The sequence below is a fragment of the Semicossyphus pulcher genome, unplaced genomic scaffold (genome assembly GCF_022749685.1).
Source record: "Semicossyphus pulcher isolate SPU_LCO1_2020_fin unplaced genomic scaffold, fSemPul1.0.p SCAF_23, whole genome shotgun sequence".
NCBI lineage: Eukaryota > Metazoa > Chordata > Actinopteri > Labriformes > Labridae > Semicossyphus > Semicossyphus pulcher.
The window spans coordinates 2,658,242-2,678,714 of NW_027211697.1; the positions used below are offsets into that span (position 1 = coordinate 2,658,242).

At 39.8% G+C, this 20,473-nt stretch overlaps 3 protein-coding genes across 4 annotated transcripts; 2 read left to right on the forward strand and 1 right to left on the reverse strand.

The window, feature by feature from the left end:
• The first annotated feature begins 39 nt into the window (after positions 1–39).
• On the forward strand, positions 40–2,190 carry polr3k (polymerase (RNA) III (DNA directed) polypeptide K). Its single transcript, XM_069674789.1, has 3 exons — positions 40–279; positions 436–523; positions 1,646–2,190. Exons 1-3 carry the CDS (start codon positions 169–171, stop codon positions 1,771–1,773), a joined length of 327 nt encoding a protein of 108 aa, XP_069530890.1. The 5' UTR covers positions 40–168; the 3' UTR covers positions 1,774–2,190.
• On the reverse strand, positions 1,758–7,455 carry cdip1 (cell death-inducing p53 target 1). The gene is made up of 5 exons (XM_069674788.1): positions 7,393–7,455; positions 5,712–5,858; positions 5,240–5,386; positions 4,585–4,861; positions 1,758–3,879 (listed from the first exon to the last, which is right to left on the reverse strand). The coding sequence occupies exons 2-5, from the start codon at positions 5,785–5,787 to the stop codon at positions 3,768–3,770; spliced, it is 612 nt and encodes a 203-aa protein (XP_069530889.1). The 5' UTR covers positions 5,788–5,858; positions 7,393–7,455; the 3' UTR covers positions 1,758–3,767.
• Positions 7,456–9,709: 2,254 nt separating this feature from the next.
• mgrn1b (mahogunin, ring finger 1b) lies at positions 9,710–19,366 on the forward strand. Of its 2 annotated transcripts, XM_069674636.1 has the most exons (17): positions 9,710–10,011; positions 11,094–11,212; positions 11,341–11,429; positions 11,514–11,660; positions 12,591–12,708; positions 12,831–12,897; positions 13,026–13,069; positions 13,155–13,202; positions 13,590–13,658; positions 13,760–13,919; positions 14,007–14,116; positions 14,675–14,892; positions 15,250–15,361; positions 16,928–16,973; positions 17,065–17,169; positions 17,465–17,510; positions 17,667–17,755. In XM_069674636.1, the coding sequence occupies exons 1-16, from the start codon at positions 9,924–9,926 to the stop codon at positions 17,503–17,505; spliced, it is 1,581 nt and encodes a 526-aa protein (XP_069530737.1). In that variant the 5' UTR covers positions 9,710–9,923; the 3' UTR covers positions 17,506–17,510; positions 17,667–17,755. The 2 variants fall into 2 exon arrangements, with proteins under 2 accessions (XP_069530737.1, XP_069530736.1); XM_069674635.1 differs by lacking the exon at positions 17,465–17,510 and having other exon boundaries at positions 17,667–19,366.
• Positions 19,367–20,473: the final 1,107 nt, after the last annotated feature.

Sequence of the window (20,473 nt, forward strand, 5' to 3'; positions counted from 1 at the left end):
CTTTCATCAGCTCCTCTTCCGCTGCTCCACATGCAACAAACTATTTACAGTAGGGAAACTTAAACGGGTTATTAGCTGTTTTAAATAGTACTTAATAAATTGTACTCATATTGGGCTAATTATTTCAGTTTGAAGCGGTTCACAGGCTACACATATTTCCCTGCTGACATGCTTCTTTTTTGTCCAACCTGCGGAAATGTTTTAATAGTCGAGGAGGGACAGAAGTGCATGAGATTCGCCTGCAACACCTGTCCTTATGTCCACAACATCACAAGAAAGGTAAGATGTGTTGTATAATATAAGGACGAAAAATCACGGCACATATTACATTGGTGTTGCTGTCCACTGTCCAAGTTATGTTAGACTAAAATGCAGCCTGTAGTTTCACTTGCGTCTTAAGTTTCTTTGGGGTAACATATCTTTTCTTTACCACAGGTCAACAACCGGAAGTATCCCAAGCTGAAAGAGGTGGATGATGTTCTCGGGGGTGCTGCAGCTTGGGAAAACGTGGACTCAACTCCAGGTAAGTGGCATTACAACAAAGCATGGTGTGTATCATCATGGTTTCAAGTCTTTTGTTTCTTGCCTTTAAAACTGTAAAGAAAAGTTCGTCTGTCATCTTAAAACCCCTAAATTGTCTCTGATTATAATGCCTGCCCTTAATAATGTTTTGGTGGACTTTTGTTTACTCAATGTTGCCCTCACAAATTTATACTACCACTTATACTTTCTCTTGATGTACTTTGCAACACAACAATCACAAACTGCTTTGCAAAATATAAAAATCTAAATTTATCTGAGGTCTCTATTGTATATATGGACTAAAAACACAAAAGTGGTAAGTAAACATTGCTTAATTTGAGATTTCAATACTATAAATTAGAGATAGAGTTTGATTGGTGAGTGTTCCCGTCCCTCTGCACTGATAAAATATTAGGTACATTATTGTAGTTTATCATATATTTAGAATAACTTACTGTATGCTGCTGTGCTATAACTATCTTTGGCAAAATGTTGTGATACAAATAATGTTAAATTTAGCTTTTTATTTAACAATTACTTAATAAAACTAACTTGCCATAGTAATCTCATACTTATTTTAAGTTTTTCTAAACCTATAACTGTCAAGATCTATAATCACATTTTAAATTAAAAATGTAATTTGAGTACAAGTTATGTTGTTAAAACTTCCAGCATAATATTTTAAATTCTGATCAAATATAAGTATTGCAAATATAGTGCTGAAAGGGATGTGCTTTAAGTTCTGTGAGTGCTATTTTAGTTTTTAATCTGTTGTTTCATTTTATCTTTAAAACTATTTTAAACATATTGTAGCAGATCAAATTACACAAACTCTGTTGAATGTGAGTGAAATCTCAGCATCAACTTCTCAACTTCCTCCAGTGCATGTTGCACTTTGCAAAGTTGTCCTCATATTAAAGCAAATTTCTACAGGGATATATACAGTAAAGGCTGCTCGCTCACACCAATTAAATGTGATTTTCTTGGAGATGATTTTTTAAATAATTTCATTTTTAATCAGAAGCGCTTTTACAGCTGGATATTCTAATACCGGTACATTTAAATGTTAATTTAAAACAAACATGGTTGTGTTCATAATCTTCTTCCTTGTGTCTCTTCACAGAAACTTGTCCCAAGTGTGGACATCTTCGTGCGTATTTCATGCAGATTCAGACCAGATCAGCTGATGAACCGATGACAACTTTCTACAAATGCTGCAATGCCCAGTGCGGACACCGATGGAGAGACTGACACCTTTGCACTTTGAACATTTTAATGTATGTAATGTAAAGAGTACAACCCTTGTTTATAAGCTTATATTTATTGCTTACAGGCTCTGGTAGCGGAAATTCTGTTTATTTCTAGCTGCAGTTTTCTTTCTGTTTTAAAGGTGAAGGTAACTTTCAGCTTACACACACTTCTTCACTTTCCAGTTCATTGTCCAATCAGCAATAAAATGAATTTCAATGAAAAGTCACATTCTGATTTTTATTGATAAAATAGTAACTGTATACAACAGTCAAACAAATTTTTGACGTACATAGTTATACATTTCACAGACATTTAGAGAGCAATGCATACCAGCATTTTCCACAACAATGGCATACAGTACTTTGTATTAAAAGTTGCAATCCTTCAACTTAAAATTGACTTTCTTGCACAGCTTAGCTAGCCTTAATGAAAATTAAATCAAATGCATAAAGAGTCAAGGAACTAGTCTGTGAGAATTCTTCATTTTCACGTGTGGTTCATGCAGACAGACTCTGCACCTGATGAGTGAGGGTGAATGGCAGTTTGGGCATGCTGTGTTTAAACAATGCTCGTTTCATTGTTAGTAGTTATCTAAATGGAATCACAATGTTATTTTGCAGGATGTGTTACAATCATTTATCTGAAGCTTATTCCTAGCGGAGGTCACTATTAAGTCCAAAGACGTTTTTTTTAATCTAACATGCATCTGAGCAATGCAGGTGTTCTTTCAGGGCTGGTGCCATGTTAGGAGGGTTAAAGGCTAGTGTCACCACTGTTGGGAGTTTGCCAACATACTTTTCTGCATTTGTTTGGATGACGTTTTTTGTTTGTGTGCATACGGTTCTAAACTAGCCACCTGTTTACTGTGGCACCAACAAACAATCAGCCAACAGCTTCGGTGAGAGGAAAGACTGAGCGTTGCATCAGGCTGACAGAGTGAGATGTCATGCAGTGTCGCCTGTTAGACAGCGCCTACAAGCTCCCCTTTGATTCTAATGTACTATAAATTAAGTGCATATATGGCTGGATTAAATCGGCTGACAACAAACATGTAAAAACCTAAATTATAAACCGCTTTTACTCATGAGAAGTTGTTTCCCTCGAAGCTAACATCTTTAAAGCACCAGTGATGGCTGAGGTTGATGGTTTTTTAAGAATGTATCAGAGGGGGAAATTTGAATTCCAACTTAAAGTGCATAATTTGGCTTTATTGTCAAAATAAAGAACATCACATACGGAGGGCTTTAATGCGTTAACAGCAAACACTAAAATCTAAAAGGTGTGACCAAAGCCCAGAAGATTAATATAGATTACAGCAAGTTACATCAATCTTAGTTCCCAAACAAACGCGTACATCAGTCGATGTGAAACTGGTTTGTTAGTTCGATATCATTCGAAAAGGGATAATGATAAAAGGAAGGAAGAAAATAATCAAACATGGACAAAAATGTTCACAGTTCTCAAAATTAACTCGTTAAAATAGTGGATAAAATATTTGAAATAAATAAGAGAGAAATAGCTAACCCAGCTTGTTTAACTTCAATACGCTTCTTGGCAAGGTTCACAGATGGTTGAATATAAATAAAGTGACCGTTTTCACAGCTTTCTCTAACTAAGGCTGCTTCTCTATTCACAGATTGTTTTCATTACCGAGTGTAACACTAAAAGCCTTTTCTTCAGGTTCCCGTACAGGATCGAATGCAACCGCGCGCCTGCTGCCTATCCATCTCTGTGGATGTTTCGGTGCACTACAGATTCTGTAGTTCAGTGAGATTTGTACATTTCAAATGCATATTTATACATGAAAGAATTAGGCAGAAAGATATATACAGTAAATATTCTGTGAAGTAATGAGAAAACCGCACTTACAATTTAAGAGATCTACACAACACTTTGCAAAAATGGGGGGAGAAGCCTGTCACTACCAGCAGGAGGAGCTGTGAGTGTAATCGTGTGTGCATGTGCATGTCTCTGTATCATACAGCTGTCGGTGGTTAGCATATACGCTTGTATGTGTAAATGTATCCCTTACAGTAAGGGCAGGTGTGTGTCACATCCTTGAGGTCGTCAATCAGACAGGGGATCAAGCAGCAGCCGAGATCACACCTGAAAATGAGGAAGAGAAAATATTTTTATTTTATGAAATGTACAGAAAAGAAGAACTGGTTGTTCCAAATATGTTGTAATAACACAGATTAGCACAGTCTGCACTGTCTGCAAGCGCATAACATAAATATAGAGAAGATAACATGTTAAATGAATCCAAAACATGCTTCTGAATTCTTGATATTCCACAGCAACTCTTCATTTGCATCTGCCACATGATAAACGGGTGCATGTGATTTGCATATAAACAGTGTGGACTATCAGACAGTGAGAAGGAGCCATCTTCAGTATTTAGCTACGATTTCCCTAATGGTTTCACTTCTCCTTCAGCTAAGCATGACTGATTTTAAAAGTATCTTAAAGTCAAATCAAAAAGTAAACACTCTGCAGCACATCCGCTCCGTGAACGGTCTGTTTATGTGGCCACAGCGTGAACCAGCACCAGGGCGAGGTGCCACTGATAACAGAAACACACTCACTGAAAAGCCCCTTCGCCTAACTGAAAGCCTTAATCATCCAGCGGACATTATCTGTGACAGTAGCAGCAGCATTGTGTGCTCATTTACAGCAGGTGAAACAGTAGAAGTTTTCCTTTTGCACTAAACAACAATACAGTAGCAGCTTGACATGTTTCAGTTATTTCATCTGAATCCATCTGCTATCAGACCTCTACTCTTCTTGACCTCTGACCTGTGATTTACTCACCCAACAAAGAAGCAGAAGAGGCAGAAGAGTGTGTTCATGAGTCCGACATCATGGGAGATGCGGGTGACGATGGCCTGCTGGCAGTGCGGACAGACAGTCTGCACGGGTGATGTCTGGAACATTTCCCCCTGCAGTACGGTCACAGTGGTGGCTGCTCCGGGCGGAGCCAGTACAGTCGCTGTGTGGCCTCCCATGTGGACAAAGTGGCTGGGGCCAGGACCCATCTGTCCCGGCATCGGGTGGTGGTAGTGACCGGGCGGAGGAGGGTAGGGCCCACCTGTTCAGAATTAAATTACACTTAATATGCTGTACTGTGTATGACTTATGAAACAAAGTAGGTGGGCCTTAATGAAGTTTGTATCATGATGATCCAATGTTTAGCACAACTGCTAGTGGCCTGTTGAAAAAGCTAGAAGCTCAAATGTCAGTGTAAGTGATATTTTTCCAATGGATTGATGGATGAAACATGACTGACAAGGACAAAAGATAAATAATGTTGGAATAAGTGGCCAAAATCACAGCTCCAAATTAGCTCATGTTGCTCTATCCAAAAGTAGGGAATTGCCTGCTAACACATTATTCACAACAACAATATACAGCAAAACTGTTCGAGGCTTTTTGTGTTTATTTTTAACATGCAGACTGTGTGCAGCACCTTGTGGTGGTGGAGGCATTGGCATGGGCATGGGTCCTTCCCCGGGGACATGTGGGGGAAGAAAGCCTGGCCCTGGGCCTTCATAGGGTGGAGGACCATAGTCTGGAGGCAACGGCTGTCCCTGTATAGGAGCAGTTCTTACAGGACCTGTTTCAAAAAAGGAGACAGGTGTACACACGTTTAAGTCAGACTCTACTGATGCAAAGAAGTAACTCCATCGAATTTCCATGGTTAACGCAAAACACAATATTTACAAATGAATGTGTATAGCAGAATAGTCTAATTCTAAAAAAAGAATAGAATAATTTTGATAGTCACAAACGAAATTGGACAAATTTCAAGAAATGTCCAAATAAGTAAAGTTTGTTGTTATATTTAAAATATTAGACTGTCTAAGTTATGAGATAAAAAACATATCAAAAACAAACTTTAACTAAACCACAAATTAGTAAAGAAGTCGCTCCAAATATACCTGGTTGTCCGTTCTTCTCCTCAATGAGTGGTGCGCTGGGACCTCCAGGGTACGGAGGAGGAGGATCACTGGACATACTGGCCGGATGTCTTTAAAGGGATAGGGGTTGGACACGGTCCGCTCACAACTCTCCAGAGGACCTTTATTCTGCAAGGGGAACATTTTTTTAAACAGTTTTGAGTCCCATAGTTCATTACTCTCTGCCCTCTCCCAGGTCATGACATGTTCCCATAACAGTCACAGAGGCTAATTAAGTACCATGTGCTAATGTCAGTCAGCACGTGTACCCAGAAAGTTCCAGAACTGAGGAAGTAAAGTAGAGTTTAAAGCATCTGTGTGATGCAAAATTGTGACATTAGAGATAAAAAGAACAGAAACAACAACAACAACAACAACAACAACAACAACGGTAGTGAGAGCTCTCCAGTTCAGGAGTCAGGTTTCTGTATGTAGCAGTGTTTCTCTCTCCAGCTAAATAATGCATGCTGTGGCTGAAACAAAGTACGGTTCATTAAACCACTCAGAGAAACAACACTGGAATTTTGAATTTAGGATTTTATGAAAATAAATCTGCAATATAACTTTGATATAATCACATTACTATGTGTAGCAAGGATTACGGAAACTGGAAAAAAAACATCTAAGTAGAGCAGTGTGTAACACATCATGACAAATTTCAAGGTGACTTGGTATTCTCAAGACAAATAAATGTACCTGCTACTGGACTAAGAATCCGGCTAATGTGCCCCAATCTGCAGTTTGACATCAATGTGAATTGTATTTCTAAAGGAAAAACATGCACTGAAAAAATCTGAACAATATACTAATTGAAATAACTATAGGTAGGGTTAACTACATAGATTGTATGGATCCTGATAATCTAGTGAAGATCATTCTGCCATTCTCACCAGTAACAACAATACTTTAGCGGCTGTGCTACAGCCCAAATCTACTTTCTCCAACTCTCAACAGAAATGCCCTCTGAGCTAAAGCCAACAGAACCAAAACATCATAAAGAACAACTTAAACACGGAAGATGAAACATCTTCACAATTTGTGTTTGTATATAACGTAAATTTTAAAAGAGACATTTCCTCTAAACGTTGCTAACGCTCCCAGGCTAACCAACCAGCTAGCTGGCTGATGTTTATGTTAATCCTTGCCCAGATAATCCAGCTCAAATCCACTTGCACAACTAACCATGAATAACTTAGTTGCGTAATCGATACTAGCGGAAACCAGCAATGATGTTAACCTAAATCGGGACGCGTATCTATCATAAGTATTTCACATTACCGTTAACGTTAATTGAGGGTAGCTAACATAAACTGGGGTAGGACGTAATTGGGTTTATCGGCAGATTGAGGAATGTATCTTACCTAACGTAGGCTCTAATAACTAAATAAAGAAACTATTAACGGCGATGGTTTGTTTGTATTCAGCTAGTTGGGTAACTTGTAAGACGGAGGTATGTTTGTTCAGCTAACACTAAAGCAAGGCAAGTGTGTTTGCTAGCTGTCGTTAGCATGCTAGCGTCGCCATTCTCGGCATATAAACATCAGACTGAAGATAAAGCCCGAAACCTGGAAATTAATTGACTATGCGTCGATAACATTGTCAAACACTGCTACTGGTCGCAACTGTAATAGTGAAGCTGTCAGTGCGCTGAAAGTCAATTTACCTGGTTTTGTGAGAAACGCAGCCTGCCCGCGGTGTACCTGAAGTTAATGACGTCAGCAGCCCCGACCGTCTGATGAGAGTCAACATCCGCTGAGATGGATTTACACCCGACTACATTAATTATAATTCACACAGTCGCCAAATTTATAGTAAAAATGGTGAAAAGTGATAAATATTATAATTATGTACCAAACATCAAGATTGCACTAAAAAGCAAAGGCAGAGACACAAGTGCTTTTGATAAGTTAGTCTACTGAAACTGTATGTCACATTCTTAAATTTAAACAATTTTACATTTGTATTGTTTACTTTGTATAATGTACAAAGCTTTTAATTCCATTGTCGTGTTGAGATCATTTACCAGAAGATTCTAGACAACGCTCATCACGAGTGTATTTAGAGGCTCTTGTGTTCACTGACCTCTTGTGGTAATAGTGAAGAACTGCAACACTACCCAAAAATTGCTAGCATATTAATTTTATACACTGTATGTTATCATTATATCAATTTTGTAGTAGAATTGTTATTGATATCATTATGTACCTAAAGTGAGTAGATTAAGTATAAATAACAACAATTACTTTTATTGATAGATCTGCTCTGTGTTACTACTGTACTTGAGACAATGGCTCATCTTTATGAACTTAAAATCACTAGTCTTTACTGTCCTCCGGTGGTCACAGTTGAGAACTGCAACACAACGATAACACAATGCTATTTAAAAGATCGTTTAAATCAACATCAAATGTGCAGCATATTATTAGTCTGATTATGTTGTACACTTACACATGTATTGTAATAACAGTATTAATAGAACTGTTTTCTTGTTAATTTTATAGGGGACAAGTTAAGTCATGTTTTTGATGCCATCTAGTGGTCACGCATAGGAACTGCAATATCAAAATAGTTAAATTAGCGTCACTTAATGTCAATCAATCAATCAATGCACATTTGTTTCCGGTACGTGCTTTCAATGTAATATACAAAGTACAGCGAAAGATACAAATTATCATGACATTTTCAATGTATAGCAGTTACAGCTAGAAACATTCTCTCATTTGGTGAAAATGTTACAGATATTTATTATTTTTTTAGATATTGCTTTAGTTTGCGCTTATGACGTCTACATCAAATAACATTATTATTATTCTATACATCAGTCACACCAGTCACTTCTTTAAAGAATGAGCAGTAAAACATAAACGTAACCTGTCGAGTCTTGTCTACAATCTAGTGATCACAGTGGGTAATTTCGCAAAATTAGATTTGTGACTTAAAATTAAAAAGATAAACACTCTCAACAACTGTTGTTTTGACGTGTGTGGGCCACAAGTGATTAATGCCCTCTAGCGGTCACAACGAGGAACTATATAAAATTAAATGAATGAAAGTAGAATCAATAAAGATGATAATATTTCCGGTAAGTATTTTCAAGATAACACGACTAAGAAAGCGCTACAACAAAGAAACGTTGTTAAAACAACTTTATCAATACAGCAATTACCAATTTTTATGTTATTGTTTGTATTTGTCTCAGTTGCAGTAATAATATGTTTAAAATATTGGTAAGAATACTCTCAGCAGATGGTAGCTACAACAAATTCAGTGCTGCAGTTTTCACCGTGACCGCCAGAGGGCAGCAAACATCCAGGTTCTAAATACCCTCAAATCAATCAATCAAATCAACCAGCCCCTCCTAATGCAAAACACACAATTTCATACTAAGGGTCGGAAAATTTATACAAATAAAAACATAAAACAACTGCCAAAAGATGGTCACAAGGCAAAGTATTTCAATATTATATTGCAAAGCTGTTTAATGGTGGAGTGGTTTATACTGTATCAGGACAGCCGCTTGGAATTGTGGGGACAATGAACCTTAGTTTAATGTAGCTGAATATTGCTGCAATGTTATTGAGTTGTTGTATTTAAATTATGCGTTCTGGTATTGGTTTTATTGTTGGCATGCAGTTAAAACGTGCAGTTTTTTTTCCTGGTGAAGGGGTTTAATCATGAGTATGTTTGGCTGCACGGGCAGTCATATTTGAATGAAGTACTCATTTTGTGTATGCTGTACTCACCGTGACAGTCAAATATATTTTAATGAAATTGAAGTTAGTGACTTATAGTAATTATGAATAGTGATACAGTATTTTCTGCTAAAATCAGTGATTTGAACTGTGCTGACCCCTTCCCCTCCTGACATCCGCCCCGCCGGGCGTTCCCTTCTTACGGATCGAACGCCCCGAGTTCTGGAAATTCTTGGAGGCAGCCAATCGCGGTGACTCCCTGCTACGTCACCATAGCCCTAGCACAACAACAGCTCGTCTAGATTTGTTTCCTGTTAGCATTAGCATTCACAACGTAGGCACCGATAAACTGAACGTGTAAAATGATTATCTAACGTTCAATGTTTGATCGTGGTTGATGGTATCTGTGTTTTGGCGTTAGTGTAGGCTGGGGGGAGAGATACTTGTAAGCTGCCAGGCTGCTAGCTGGTTGTAGCTAACATCGGCGATCTTGCAGAGAAAGATGGGGTCCATCCTGAGCCGCAGAATCGCTGGTGTTGAGGATATCGATATCCAGGCTAACTCGGCCTATCGTTTTCCACCGAAATCTGGTAAATGATCGACAACGTCTCTTGGTTTAATTCAGATTGGTCATAAGCATGTATCATCTCAAGTAAATGAACGTATTAAAGCACCGCGCAAATGCTAGCTAAGCTTGTTAGGTCCATGTTATTTTTTTTATCTGTTGATTAGCATCAGCTAACTACATATAGTATACATAATAAGAATAGAAACATATGACGTTGTTAGCTTGTATTAATCAAGTGCGACTGTTTTTGATACCTCAAACTCTATGCAAGAAATGTAATATTTACAGTATACGGACATATTGTTTCTGTAGGGGACTGTCATTTTGTATTTAACCCTTATTTTTTTCCAGGAAATAATCCCATTGAGATACAAGATCTGTTTTACAAGGGAGCCCTGGCCAAGACAGCAGCATAAAAAAGTTTCACATACAGAACAGAAATTCATCTAACAATAACTTAACAGCATTCTGCAATGAGACAGATGCATTCACTAATCAAATGATCCTTAATTCTGCTTTTATAAACTTCCAAGCTAATAAATTGCTCTATTTTAAGGTGACCCTTCAGCTCACACCAAGATGAAAGAGCAAAAACCTTAAAAGCACTTTTAACAAGGGCAGATCGAGTTTGAGGAATGCTTCTTTGTTAATATGATATTTTAAACTACTAAAAACGCATTATATTACAAAGACCAGCAGACATGTATTGTCCTCGGGCCTCTCAGCTGAACATGTTCTCTCCTTAGTTTTTGTATAAACACACAAGGACTGATGTGTTGATAAATTGAGTTCCTGGAAGTTATATTAGCTTTTTATGGATGTTTTAAACTGCTTCACTAATACAAATGAATTTAGTTAATATATATACAGTATATGTAAATAATCCAAAGCTACAACCCATGTAGACGTCAGTGTTATGTATTGATTATGGTAAATGGACAGCCTTTATTGTTTTGTTGAGGCGACTGATCTCTTGAATCTACATTGGAGTAACTTCATATTAATGTGTTAAACTGAGAGTTCCTTTTTAAAACACATTTTTAAAAACCATTATCATATCAAAGTTCAGTGCATTTGTAAATCTTTTTTTGCCCTGTTTTTTAGGGAATTATTTTGCGAGCCACTTCTTTATGGGAGGAGAGAAATTCGACACCCCTCATCCAGAGGGATACCTCTTTGGAGAAAACATGGACCTGAATTTTCTTGGAAATAGGCCTGTGCAGGTGAGAATGGATTTTCACCGTATTTATTATTATCATCTGAGATTTCAGTACAACTTCATTTCCTGTAGCAGTTATACATTTTATGTTGGAATCAGTCAAACTGGCATTTGCTCTTATTATTTCACTAGTTTCCATACGTGACGCCTGCACCCCACGAACCTGTGAAGACCCTGAGGAGTCTGGTCAACATTAGAAAGGACTCTCTGCGCTTGATCAGGTAACAATAGCGAGACACTATTACGATATGAGTCACAGTAAAAGTAAGAAAATGATGAAAAGTTGTCATGTTTCTTTATTTTAGATACAAAGATGACTCTGACACAGCGGTGGAGGAAGGTGGAAAACCAAAGGTTCAGTATGGAGTTGAGTTTACCTTTGATGCTGACGCACGGGTCGCCATCACTCTCTACTGCCAGGCGTTTGAGGAGTTCTCCAACGGGATGGCAGTGTAAGGATTTCAGCTTAAAACTCCTTTGTCATAGGGGCAAGTCACATAATGTGTTCTCTTTACGGAGCATAAGGGAAGGGCTGCTTCTTAGAAATCCGACAGACAGAATCCAAATCTTATCCAGTTCGAGTTAATTCAATTTTAAAGTCTGAATGGAACAAGGATTCATCTGTCTATGGGAGGATTGTAACCTTTTAAACAGCTTTACGCAACTGACATACACAAGCAAAACATTGTGCCAGAGACATTTAAACTCTAGGTGTGTCAAAAAACAGCATACTATCATACTAATCATACTAACCATACTAACCGTGATGTAAAATTGAGTATGTCATGCGTTCCCATCTCATAGTATGCAATTTTGTGTATGCGAGAAATGCCTGGATGTAGATCGGCCCGGATGTTTGAGTATGAGACGGGAGCTCACTGGTTGTACTCAACCGCCCCAAAATGCATTGCGGCTATTCAGCTTCTACTATGGCGGGGATGGACCGGAGATCAGAGCGGACATACGTAAACGATTAGGTCACGCGATACGGAGAAGACGGCTCTGAGTATGATGCCACCGTATATATTTTTGCAGTACGTTAGTATGTGGTTTCGGACACAGCATGTGTTTCTTGGAGCACAAAGACGAGAATAGATGCTGGCTCCTTAGCAACCACCGGTCACCATGGATACTGCAGTTATGACTTAGAGGAAGATGAAAGTGATAGTTCATACTCAAGTTCTTGTGTTATCATGAGACTGTGATATGAAACGGATCAAAGAGATCAGAGGTTGCTTCTGCTTGTGCTGTGCTCTTCACTTTATGTTCTTACACTAATGAATGTGATGAGCTCTTAAAGATGACAGGTCCCGTTGGGCTTTCACTGTCAGGCTTCATCTTCCGGACACTAATCAGCCTTGTCTGTAACATCGTTTGTGCAGGTACAGCCCAAAGAATCCATCGATGGCCTCTGAAACTGTGCATTACAAGCGAGGGGTGAGCCAGCAGTTCTCCATGCCGTCTTTCAAAATCGATTTCAGCGAGTGGAAGGAGGAAGATGTACGTATCCGCAGCAGAAAACATCACAGGAACAAAACAGCTCGTTTCTGCCTCTAGTCTCATAAAATACATGTTTATATCTGTTTCTCATTAAACACTATATGTATGTCTTTCCCTTAAAGCTGAACTTTGACCTGGACCGAGGAGTGTTCCCCATGGTGATCCAGGCTGTGGTTGATGAAGGGGACGGTAAGTTAGCAGAGCTACATCTCAAGCAGATTCATTTTATATTTTGTAATGAAACGTGCTGTACGAAGCTTAAAGAATAAGGTAGGTCAACATTTGTATTAATCATGATTCTGTTTGTCCTCTTCAAGATTGCCTTGGACACGCTCATGTACTTTTGGCAGCCTTTGAAAGAGTATGTATGCATCTAATTAAAATGACATCATTGTCGCCTTATAAAGCACACTCTAAAAACATGTTTGTTTATTTTTCACCTCCAGCACGTTGATGGCAGTTTCTCGGTCAAGCCTCTGAAGCAGAAACAAATCGTAGGTTCATTAGTTATCTTCTGGATTTACTCCTTTTTTGATAAATGTGTTCAGTCTAAATCCAAGTAAGCACGTTCTGTGTGTGCTCCGGCATGTGGTGCCAAATGTTTTACTCGGAACATCAGTGAACCTGATTCTCATCTGCAGCGTTTGAAAAATGTGTGCCGAGACCCCTGGGAGTCGCGGTAAAGCAGGCGTTGAATGTAAACTTAGATTACAGAGAGCGCCGAGTAATTTCACACAGACTCTGGTTTGTCCTGGGAAATTAAACATTACAGGGATTTTATTGAGTTCATGTGAAGATTTAATTTAAAGACTTTACATCACACGGCAGTGATATGAATGATCTGAACTTAATGTGAAACTTCTGTTCCTGTGTCCTTCCAGGTGGACCGTGTGAGCTACCTTTTACAGGAGATCTACGGGATTGAGAACAAAAACAACCAAGAGACTAAGGTTTGAGTTCAATTATTACCTCATTCACAAACCGGAATGCTGTAAAAGTTAATCAATGTTTTATTTGTGTGACTTCTGATTTGATTTGATTCTTTCTCCAGCCATCAGATGACGAGAACAGTGACAACAGCAACGAGTGCGTCGTGTGTCTGTCTGACCTGCGAGACACGCTCATCCTGCCCTGCAGACATCTGTGTCTGTGCAACTCCTGCGCAGACACTCTGCGTTACCAGGCCAACAACTGTCCCATCTGCAGGCTGCGTAAGACCTGTTACTGTCTTTTAATGAAGCACTGCCTTTTTAGTTAATGTTTAATATATTTAATGTACAATATTCTTCTTCTATCAGCTTTCAGAGCCTTGCTGCAGATCAGAGCCGTGAGGAAAAAGCCTGGCGCTCTCTCCCCCGTGTCCTTCAGCCCTGTTCTGGCTCAGACGATGGACCATGACGAGCACTCAGTAAGTCTCATGCACATCTGTGTATAATCAGTTAAAATATGCCAAAATTGGCTGAGATGTGCAGCAACATCAAAGAGAATGGGGTGGCGAATTAGGGCTGCATAACATATTTTTTCCGCTTTATTGCTTTATATGAAGTTATATGGAGGGGGGCCGCCTTGGACCAGCTGACACTCACAGATGTTAAATTAAATCCGTTCCTATGCTAAGTTTTATTGAGCAATGAGCAACAAGTTATTAAGATGTCGACACTTCCAAGTAATAATGTGCCTGCAGCTGCTTCAAAGTTAGTCATGCAGCTGGCAGCGTCATCATTGAAAGCAGGGCATGAGGCTGCTGGAGGGCTTTTCTTCAGCTGTGGAAGAAAATAGATGCACATAAAATATGACTGACTTGTTGAACAACAGATGGTCAAAAAATGTGCATGCTTTTTTACACGCATGATGCTAAATTTGACCTTTTATAAGGCGTCTACTGTGAGCCGTGAAACAGTCTAATCCTTTCTAACTGCAGCTGTTTTTTCAGTCACAAACAGTCCTCGTGTTTTTGTATTCACAGGGCACAGACTCAGTCCCTCCCGGCTTTGAACCCATCTCCCTGTTGGAGGCTCTGAACGGTCTGCGCTCGGTGTCTCCCGCCATCCCGTCCGCCCCCCTCTATGACGACATCAACTTCTCGGGGGGTGTGGGAGGCGATGGGAGCAGACAGCTGAGCTCCCCGGAGCATTTAAGCGACGGTAGTCTGCAGAAAGGCAAAGTCAGCAAGTCACCTGACAGGTAATCTCACACTGAGGGTGAACTAAAACACGAGTGTAAGTAATCAGGTTAGGGAATTAGATGATATGCTTGTATGTGTAACGTGAGTGGAAACCCCACTTTACATTAGGCTCTGTGAGTAATCAGATTTGCAGCGTATACGGATGTGGTGTTCTGTTTCAGCCATTAGAAAATTGGTTTTGCTGCTGCAGATTTTCTTCTATGGAGGACAGTTTTATTTTATTGATTCTAAATCTACCACTTCTCAAGACCATTATCATTTGCTTTCAAAGGTAGAAAATCTGTCCATGTAGGTGGCTATGATCAGTTTAATTACCTTTTCTGTGTATTCGTCATTAATTTGTTTTTCTTCATCAGCACCCTGAGGTCTCCATCCTCTCCCATCCAGGAGGAAGATGAGGAGAAGTTGTCCGAGCTGTCTGATGCTCAGCCACACACGCTTCTGTCCAGCAGCCCCGCCCCCACAGACGTAAGCTTCCACTTCACCCCCTGACATTAAGGCCATGTCTACACTCACATGGGTATTTTTAAATATGTAGCTTTTTCTCTGCGTTTTAGCCTTTCGTCCACACACAAACTCCCTTTTAGGTCACTGAAAATTGATCTTTTGTAAAACTCCGGCCAGGGTGAAGACTTTTAGAAACTCAGTTTCCACGGAGACGTGTAGACAGTGATGCTTCTAACCTTGCTAACAGGACTTTTTCATGTTTACACATATATGTACACATACACTGCCTGACCCAAAAGTCACACACTCTAATATATTCAGTTGGACCGCCTTTAGCTTTGATTACGGCACACATTCGCCTTGGCATCGTTTTGATAAGCTCATGCAATGTGACAACATTTATTTCCGTCCAGAGTTGCATAAATTTTTCTCTAAGATCTTGTATTGAGGGGCCGCTGCGTAAAGTCTTCTCCAGCACATCCCACAGATGCTCAATGGGGTGAAGGTCTGGACTCTGCGGTGGCCAATCCATGTGTGAAAACGATGTCTCATGCTACCTGAACCATTATCATCTTGGAATATGCTCGTGCCATTCGGGAAGAAAAAATCTCTTCTTGGAAAAACCTTGTCATTCAGATAACTAATGTTGCTGAACCTAGACCTGACCAACTGAAGCAACCCCAGATCGTAACACTGCCCCCACAGGCTCGTACGATAGGCACTAGGCATGATGGGTACGTCACTTCATCCGCCTCTCTTCTTACAATGATGCGCCCATCTCTCTGGAACAGGGTCAATCTGGACTCATCAGACCACATGACCTTTTTCCATTGATCCAGAGTCCAATCTTTATGCTCCCTAGCAAATTGAAGCCTTTTCTTCCGATTAGCCTCACTGATGAGTGGTTTTCTTATTAGTGGTTTCTCATTTCTCTCTTGAAGATGACGGTTCACCACTATTCTTCCAGGTTTTAATAATGTGTTCTTAACCCAATTTTAGTAGTTTCAGCATCTCCTTAGTTGTTTTCTTCGCTTGATGCGGGCCAATAATTTCACCCTTCTGAAACAGAGTCACATCTTTTCCACGAGCACAGGATATGTCTTCTGACATGGTTGTTTAAGAAATGAGAAGCTACTCATTGCATCAGTTAGGGTTAAATAACTTGTTGCCAGCTGAAACATATTAATCACTGCAGTCATTTTCCAATGGAAGGCTCTTACCTATTGCCTAGTTAAATCCAGGTGGTGACTTTTTCTTTGGCCAGGCAGTGTATATTTTCCACTATACCGATATATCGTCCCCCTTCCTCGATGCGCCATTGCAGCCCGCCAGGAAGTCTAACAGCAATAGATTTTTTTCCGACATTTGATTGGCCGCTATTATTTTTCTTCTTTGCATGACTGGGTTATATCGCCGCCTGTTGGTGTGGCATTCTCATGACAGCGTTTCTGTTGTGTTTGTGTTTGTGTGGACGAGGTTTTTTTGGAAACTAAGGAGGGAAAAATACCCATGTACGTGTAGACATGGCCTAAAACTTTTAGTCTGCTGCGTACAAAAACGTAAAGATCTTTTTCCTCCTCCTCTCAGGCCACAGCGACCGAGGACGCGGCCGAATCCCTGTCTCCAGATGATGGTATGTTTTCACATAAAGCACCAACAAACTTACACTAACACTTTCTCTGAGGACTTTGCTTTATTGACATTTGCTCTCCTGTGTGGAGCAGAGGACAGGACGCCTTCAAGGGGAGAAATCCTTCAGGACTGCAGCAGCGAACACAGCAGCTTGACCAAAACAGAGAGTGACCCGGCGGGTGACTTGTCTCTGCCAGGTGAGAAATCCTCTGCCAGAAAGAAAGACAAACTTTCTAGCAAATCAGCTTTACGAAAAACTGACTGCAGCCCCTACATTCCTACAAATTACCTTGTTCTTGCTTATTTTCAACCTCACTCCAGTTGATATATCTTTTCTTGTTCTCTAGCCTTTCTCCTCTTTAATTCCAGACTAAAGTCTGTCAACATCCGTGCTTTGCATTTAACCTGTGTGCCCTCACGCTTCTCTGTTTCCTAACACTCTTCTCCTGTTTTCTGCCGTCCTGTCCCTTCATACCACCTCACTTCGGCCAGCTCTAGGTCCTGATTCCTGCTCTATTGGTATGGAGGAATAACTGTGGTATGTAGGCTTTCCTGTCCGCTCTGCTTTTCTCGCCTGTTCTAAGCTAAGACAATCCGATGGGTTTATGTGTTAAGCCAGTTTTGATCTGAATTGTGACTGGAAAGTTCACTCTTGTCAAGCCCTGTTGTTTACCTGTTTCTTCTCCCTCTGCAGGCTCCTCTGAGTCAACAGAAAGCCTGAAAAGTCAGAGCACAAACTGCTCCAGCCAGCCTCTCCTGTGCCCCTCGAGCAGCCTCCATCTGGAGGACGAGCACCTCAACCCCTGACTCTAATTCAGCCTTCTCCTGCTCATCCATCAGACCAATTTCTGCTTTGCAAAGATCATTCAGTCCTTCCTTTTCCCCTGAAGCCCAGACTCAACAACAGCCCTGAGAAGAAGCCCACCAGGACAGGGAGGACTCTGTTTATTCCATTAATGTCTCTGACATTAGAAAAGAAAAAGATGCTCCCTATGACTAATGTTGTTAAAAAAGATTGTTTGAAAACATTTCATTAACTGTGGGATGGTGTTAAGTTGTGTGTGGCCCAGAGCTGTCGTGTAGTCGTGGATTCCAGAGATATTTCACTACCGGTCACGGTGGTGCGTTTAAGCACACTTAAGAAAAATTAACTCTATAAGTTTCTTGACACTAAATTCAAAAGAACTTATAAACTAAGTTTGTGTTTCGATATCGTATTCATCAGTGACATACATGAATAACTTTTAAACATGTTTTTTCCAGACTGATTTGGGTTATGAGCAGAAGTCAAACATATTACGTGTGTGTCCCTGTGTCCATTTCAAGTGATTTTGCACTCCGACAGAATCGTTTATAATCCATTCCTTATAACAGAGTTTATAACGAGATCAGTTTAAGTTGTATGCAGTCTCAAACATCTACATGTCTGTTTTTTTTATCCTCTCAAATGATGTGATATCTATGTATCATAACTACTAGAATCCTGTGTAGTTAAAATCCTATCCTATATAACATGAAAAAATCCTGATATTGAAGTAATAGAGCTAGTTTCAAGTACAATGCACATTATTTAAAACTCAAATCTCTAAAGTGCTACAGACTCTCATCCTAACAGCTGAACTCAAAGATAGCTAAAGCCTGCAACAAGCATTAATGCTCCAGCTACATATACTCTGACACAGTATGGCACAGTGTGCTTGTCGTAGATGTGGCAGATCTCTGTACAGTCTTTTTGTGGCGATGCCGGTGTCTGCTTATGTGATGTAGCTGCAAAAAAAGGGCGTCAGGTGTGTGTGTTACCTACCTGCTCCTGTATGTGTAGCGCCATGCATATAGATCTTCGTGCCTTGACTTGATATGGCTGCCTGCTTGTTGCATTGGACATTAGTGTTCTTACAAATGCTACAATACACAACTGTTTCTGCCCGTAGACAGGATTTTTGATGCTGATGTACAGAGCCTTCTTTTCTATCGCAAACTTCATGCTACTGGAAAAATGTACCTTGTTATTGTTATTGCAATATTAAATTGAACTGTTCATTTATGCCCATGTATCAAATATGCATTTAATCTTAGTATTTAGGTTGTTTTATTGGCACTAAATGCAAAAGTGACATTTCAATAATTGGGCGAGCATTTGCATGTGACTTTGTAGAGGTTTCAAACTCTCACTGCTTTTAAGTAACATGGTTATTTTGTCTTTTCCCTTCCTCTTCTGTGCCATTTCAACTCGACACTGTGCCTTCCTGTTCCTGTTCTGACCACTGTTGACCTGGTATCCAGGAAAACTCCACAGTAGGTGGTTTGTGGCTCTCTGTTAAATCAATACCTGTCTCTCCTCGTGTGTATAGCAGCATGTGTATAACAATAAAGAACAAAGATTCAGTACTTCAACTGATAGTTGTTTATTAATCCCTCAAAAGACTAACTTTTTATTTACTTTCCTGCAGACTTTAATCTTGCAATATCCACTGTGATGTCCTGATTATATTCTGAAACCATTCAATTTGGACTAAATTTGAACTTGAGGCCTACATTTTTCCAATTTGTAAAGCTTCATATGGGAAGCACTGATGTTTCTGAGAGAGAAACATCTCAAACTTCAGGCACTGACTCAATACCCTGTTATCAAGTGTGTATGTGCATGTCGTAACAGGTCGTAAGACAAAGTCTTGTCGTGAGGTATATAATGCTTTAATAATATTTTCCTTCTTTAACACTTATTACTTCATGAATCCATAATTTTACATTGAGAATTAATTTTAAATTCAGTGTAACTATTGTCACAGAAAGGTGTTTTGAGCCTGCCGCACACGTTGTATGAACCTACAGTAAACGGTGCACAGATAAGGTAAAGTAGCGCCCTCTGCTGGCAAAACCGCCAACAGACCTGACCTGTGGATTTTGGTTTCACGTCGTCACATAACAAATGAACCATGGACTCCTATAAAACAACCAGGAGGCTCGCAGTTAATCTTCCACCTGAAAGACTTCATGTGGGTTTCTGATTAACACATGAGTGGGGTTTCTGTTTCTGTCAATAAAGTGTCATGACATGTTTGTGTAGTCCTTTTTTATGTTGTACCTTTCTTGTACTTAAAATAAAGAACATTTGCGGCCCAAAGAAATTTCATATCGTGGGAAGAAGTTTGCAATAAACCAAGTCTGGTGACAGAAGGTTGAAGGACAAACACAAGCTGTATTGTCAACAAATTCATTAGAGCCAACTCTGTACACACACACACACACACACACTAAGCTGTGACACAAAACCTGCCTTCAGTTGTGTAAAAAAAACCCACTTCCTGTTCCCCCAACATGGCCTTTTGCCATCTATAGGGACAAGTTTGCTGATGAGTCTTAAGAGTATTAAGCTCTTTCACGATTTGCATACTGCTATCTAAGCTAGCCACTAGCTAGCTAGCTAGCTGGCTGTAATTCTGTGTTGCTAAAGAAGAATCCTGGCTAAACAACTGAGTTATTGTTAGGATAACTTAGTTA

Coding starts and splice junctions, on each gene's coding strand:
- polr3k (XM_069674789.1), top strand. CDS start 169: ATGCTTCTTTTTTGTCCAACCTGCGGAAATGTTTTAATAGTCGAGGAG. Junction 280..435: donor TCCACAACATCACAAGAAAG/GTAAGATGTGTT, acceptor TCTTTACCACAG/GTCAACAACCGGAAGTATCC. Junction 524..1,645: donor AAACGTGGACTCAACTCCAG/GTAAGTGGCATT, acceptor GTCTCTTCACAG/AAACTTGTCCCAAGTGTGGA.
- cdip1 (XM_069674788.1), bottom strand. CDS start 5,787: ATGTCCAGTGATCCTCCTCCTCCGTACCCTGGAGGTCCCAGCGCACCA. Junction 5,387..5,711: donor GGAGAAGAACGGACAACCAG/GTATATTTGGAG, acceptor TTTTTGAAACAG/GTCCTGTAAGAACTGCTCCT. Junction 3,880..4,584: donor CTCTTCTGCTTCTTTGTTGG/GTGAGTAAATCA, acceptor CCTCATTTTCAG/GTGTGATCTCGGCTGCTGCT.
- mgrn1b (XM_069674635.1), top strand. CDS start 9,924: ATGGGGTCCATCCTGAGCCGCAGAATCGCTGGTGTTGAGGATATCGAT. Junction 13,659..13,759: donor AAAACAACCAAGAGACTAAG/GTTTGAGTTCAA, acceptor TTCTTTCTCCAG/CCATCAGATGACGAGAACAG. Junction 16,974..17,064: donor ATCCCTGTCTCCAGATGATG/GTATGTTTTCAC, acceptor TGTGTGGAGCAG/AGGACAGGACGCCTTCAAGG.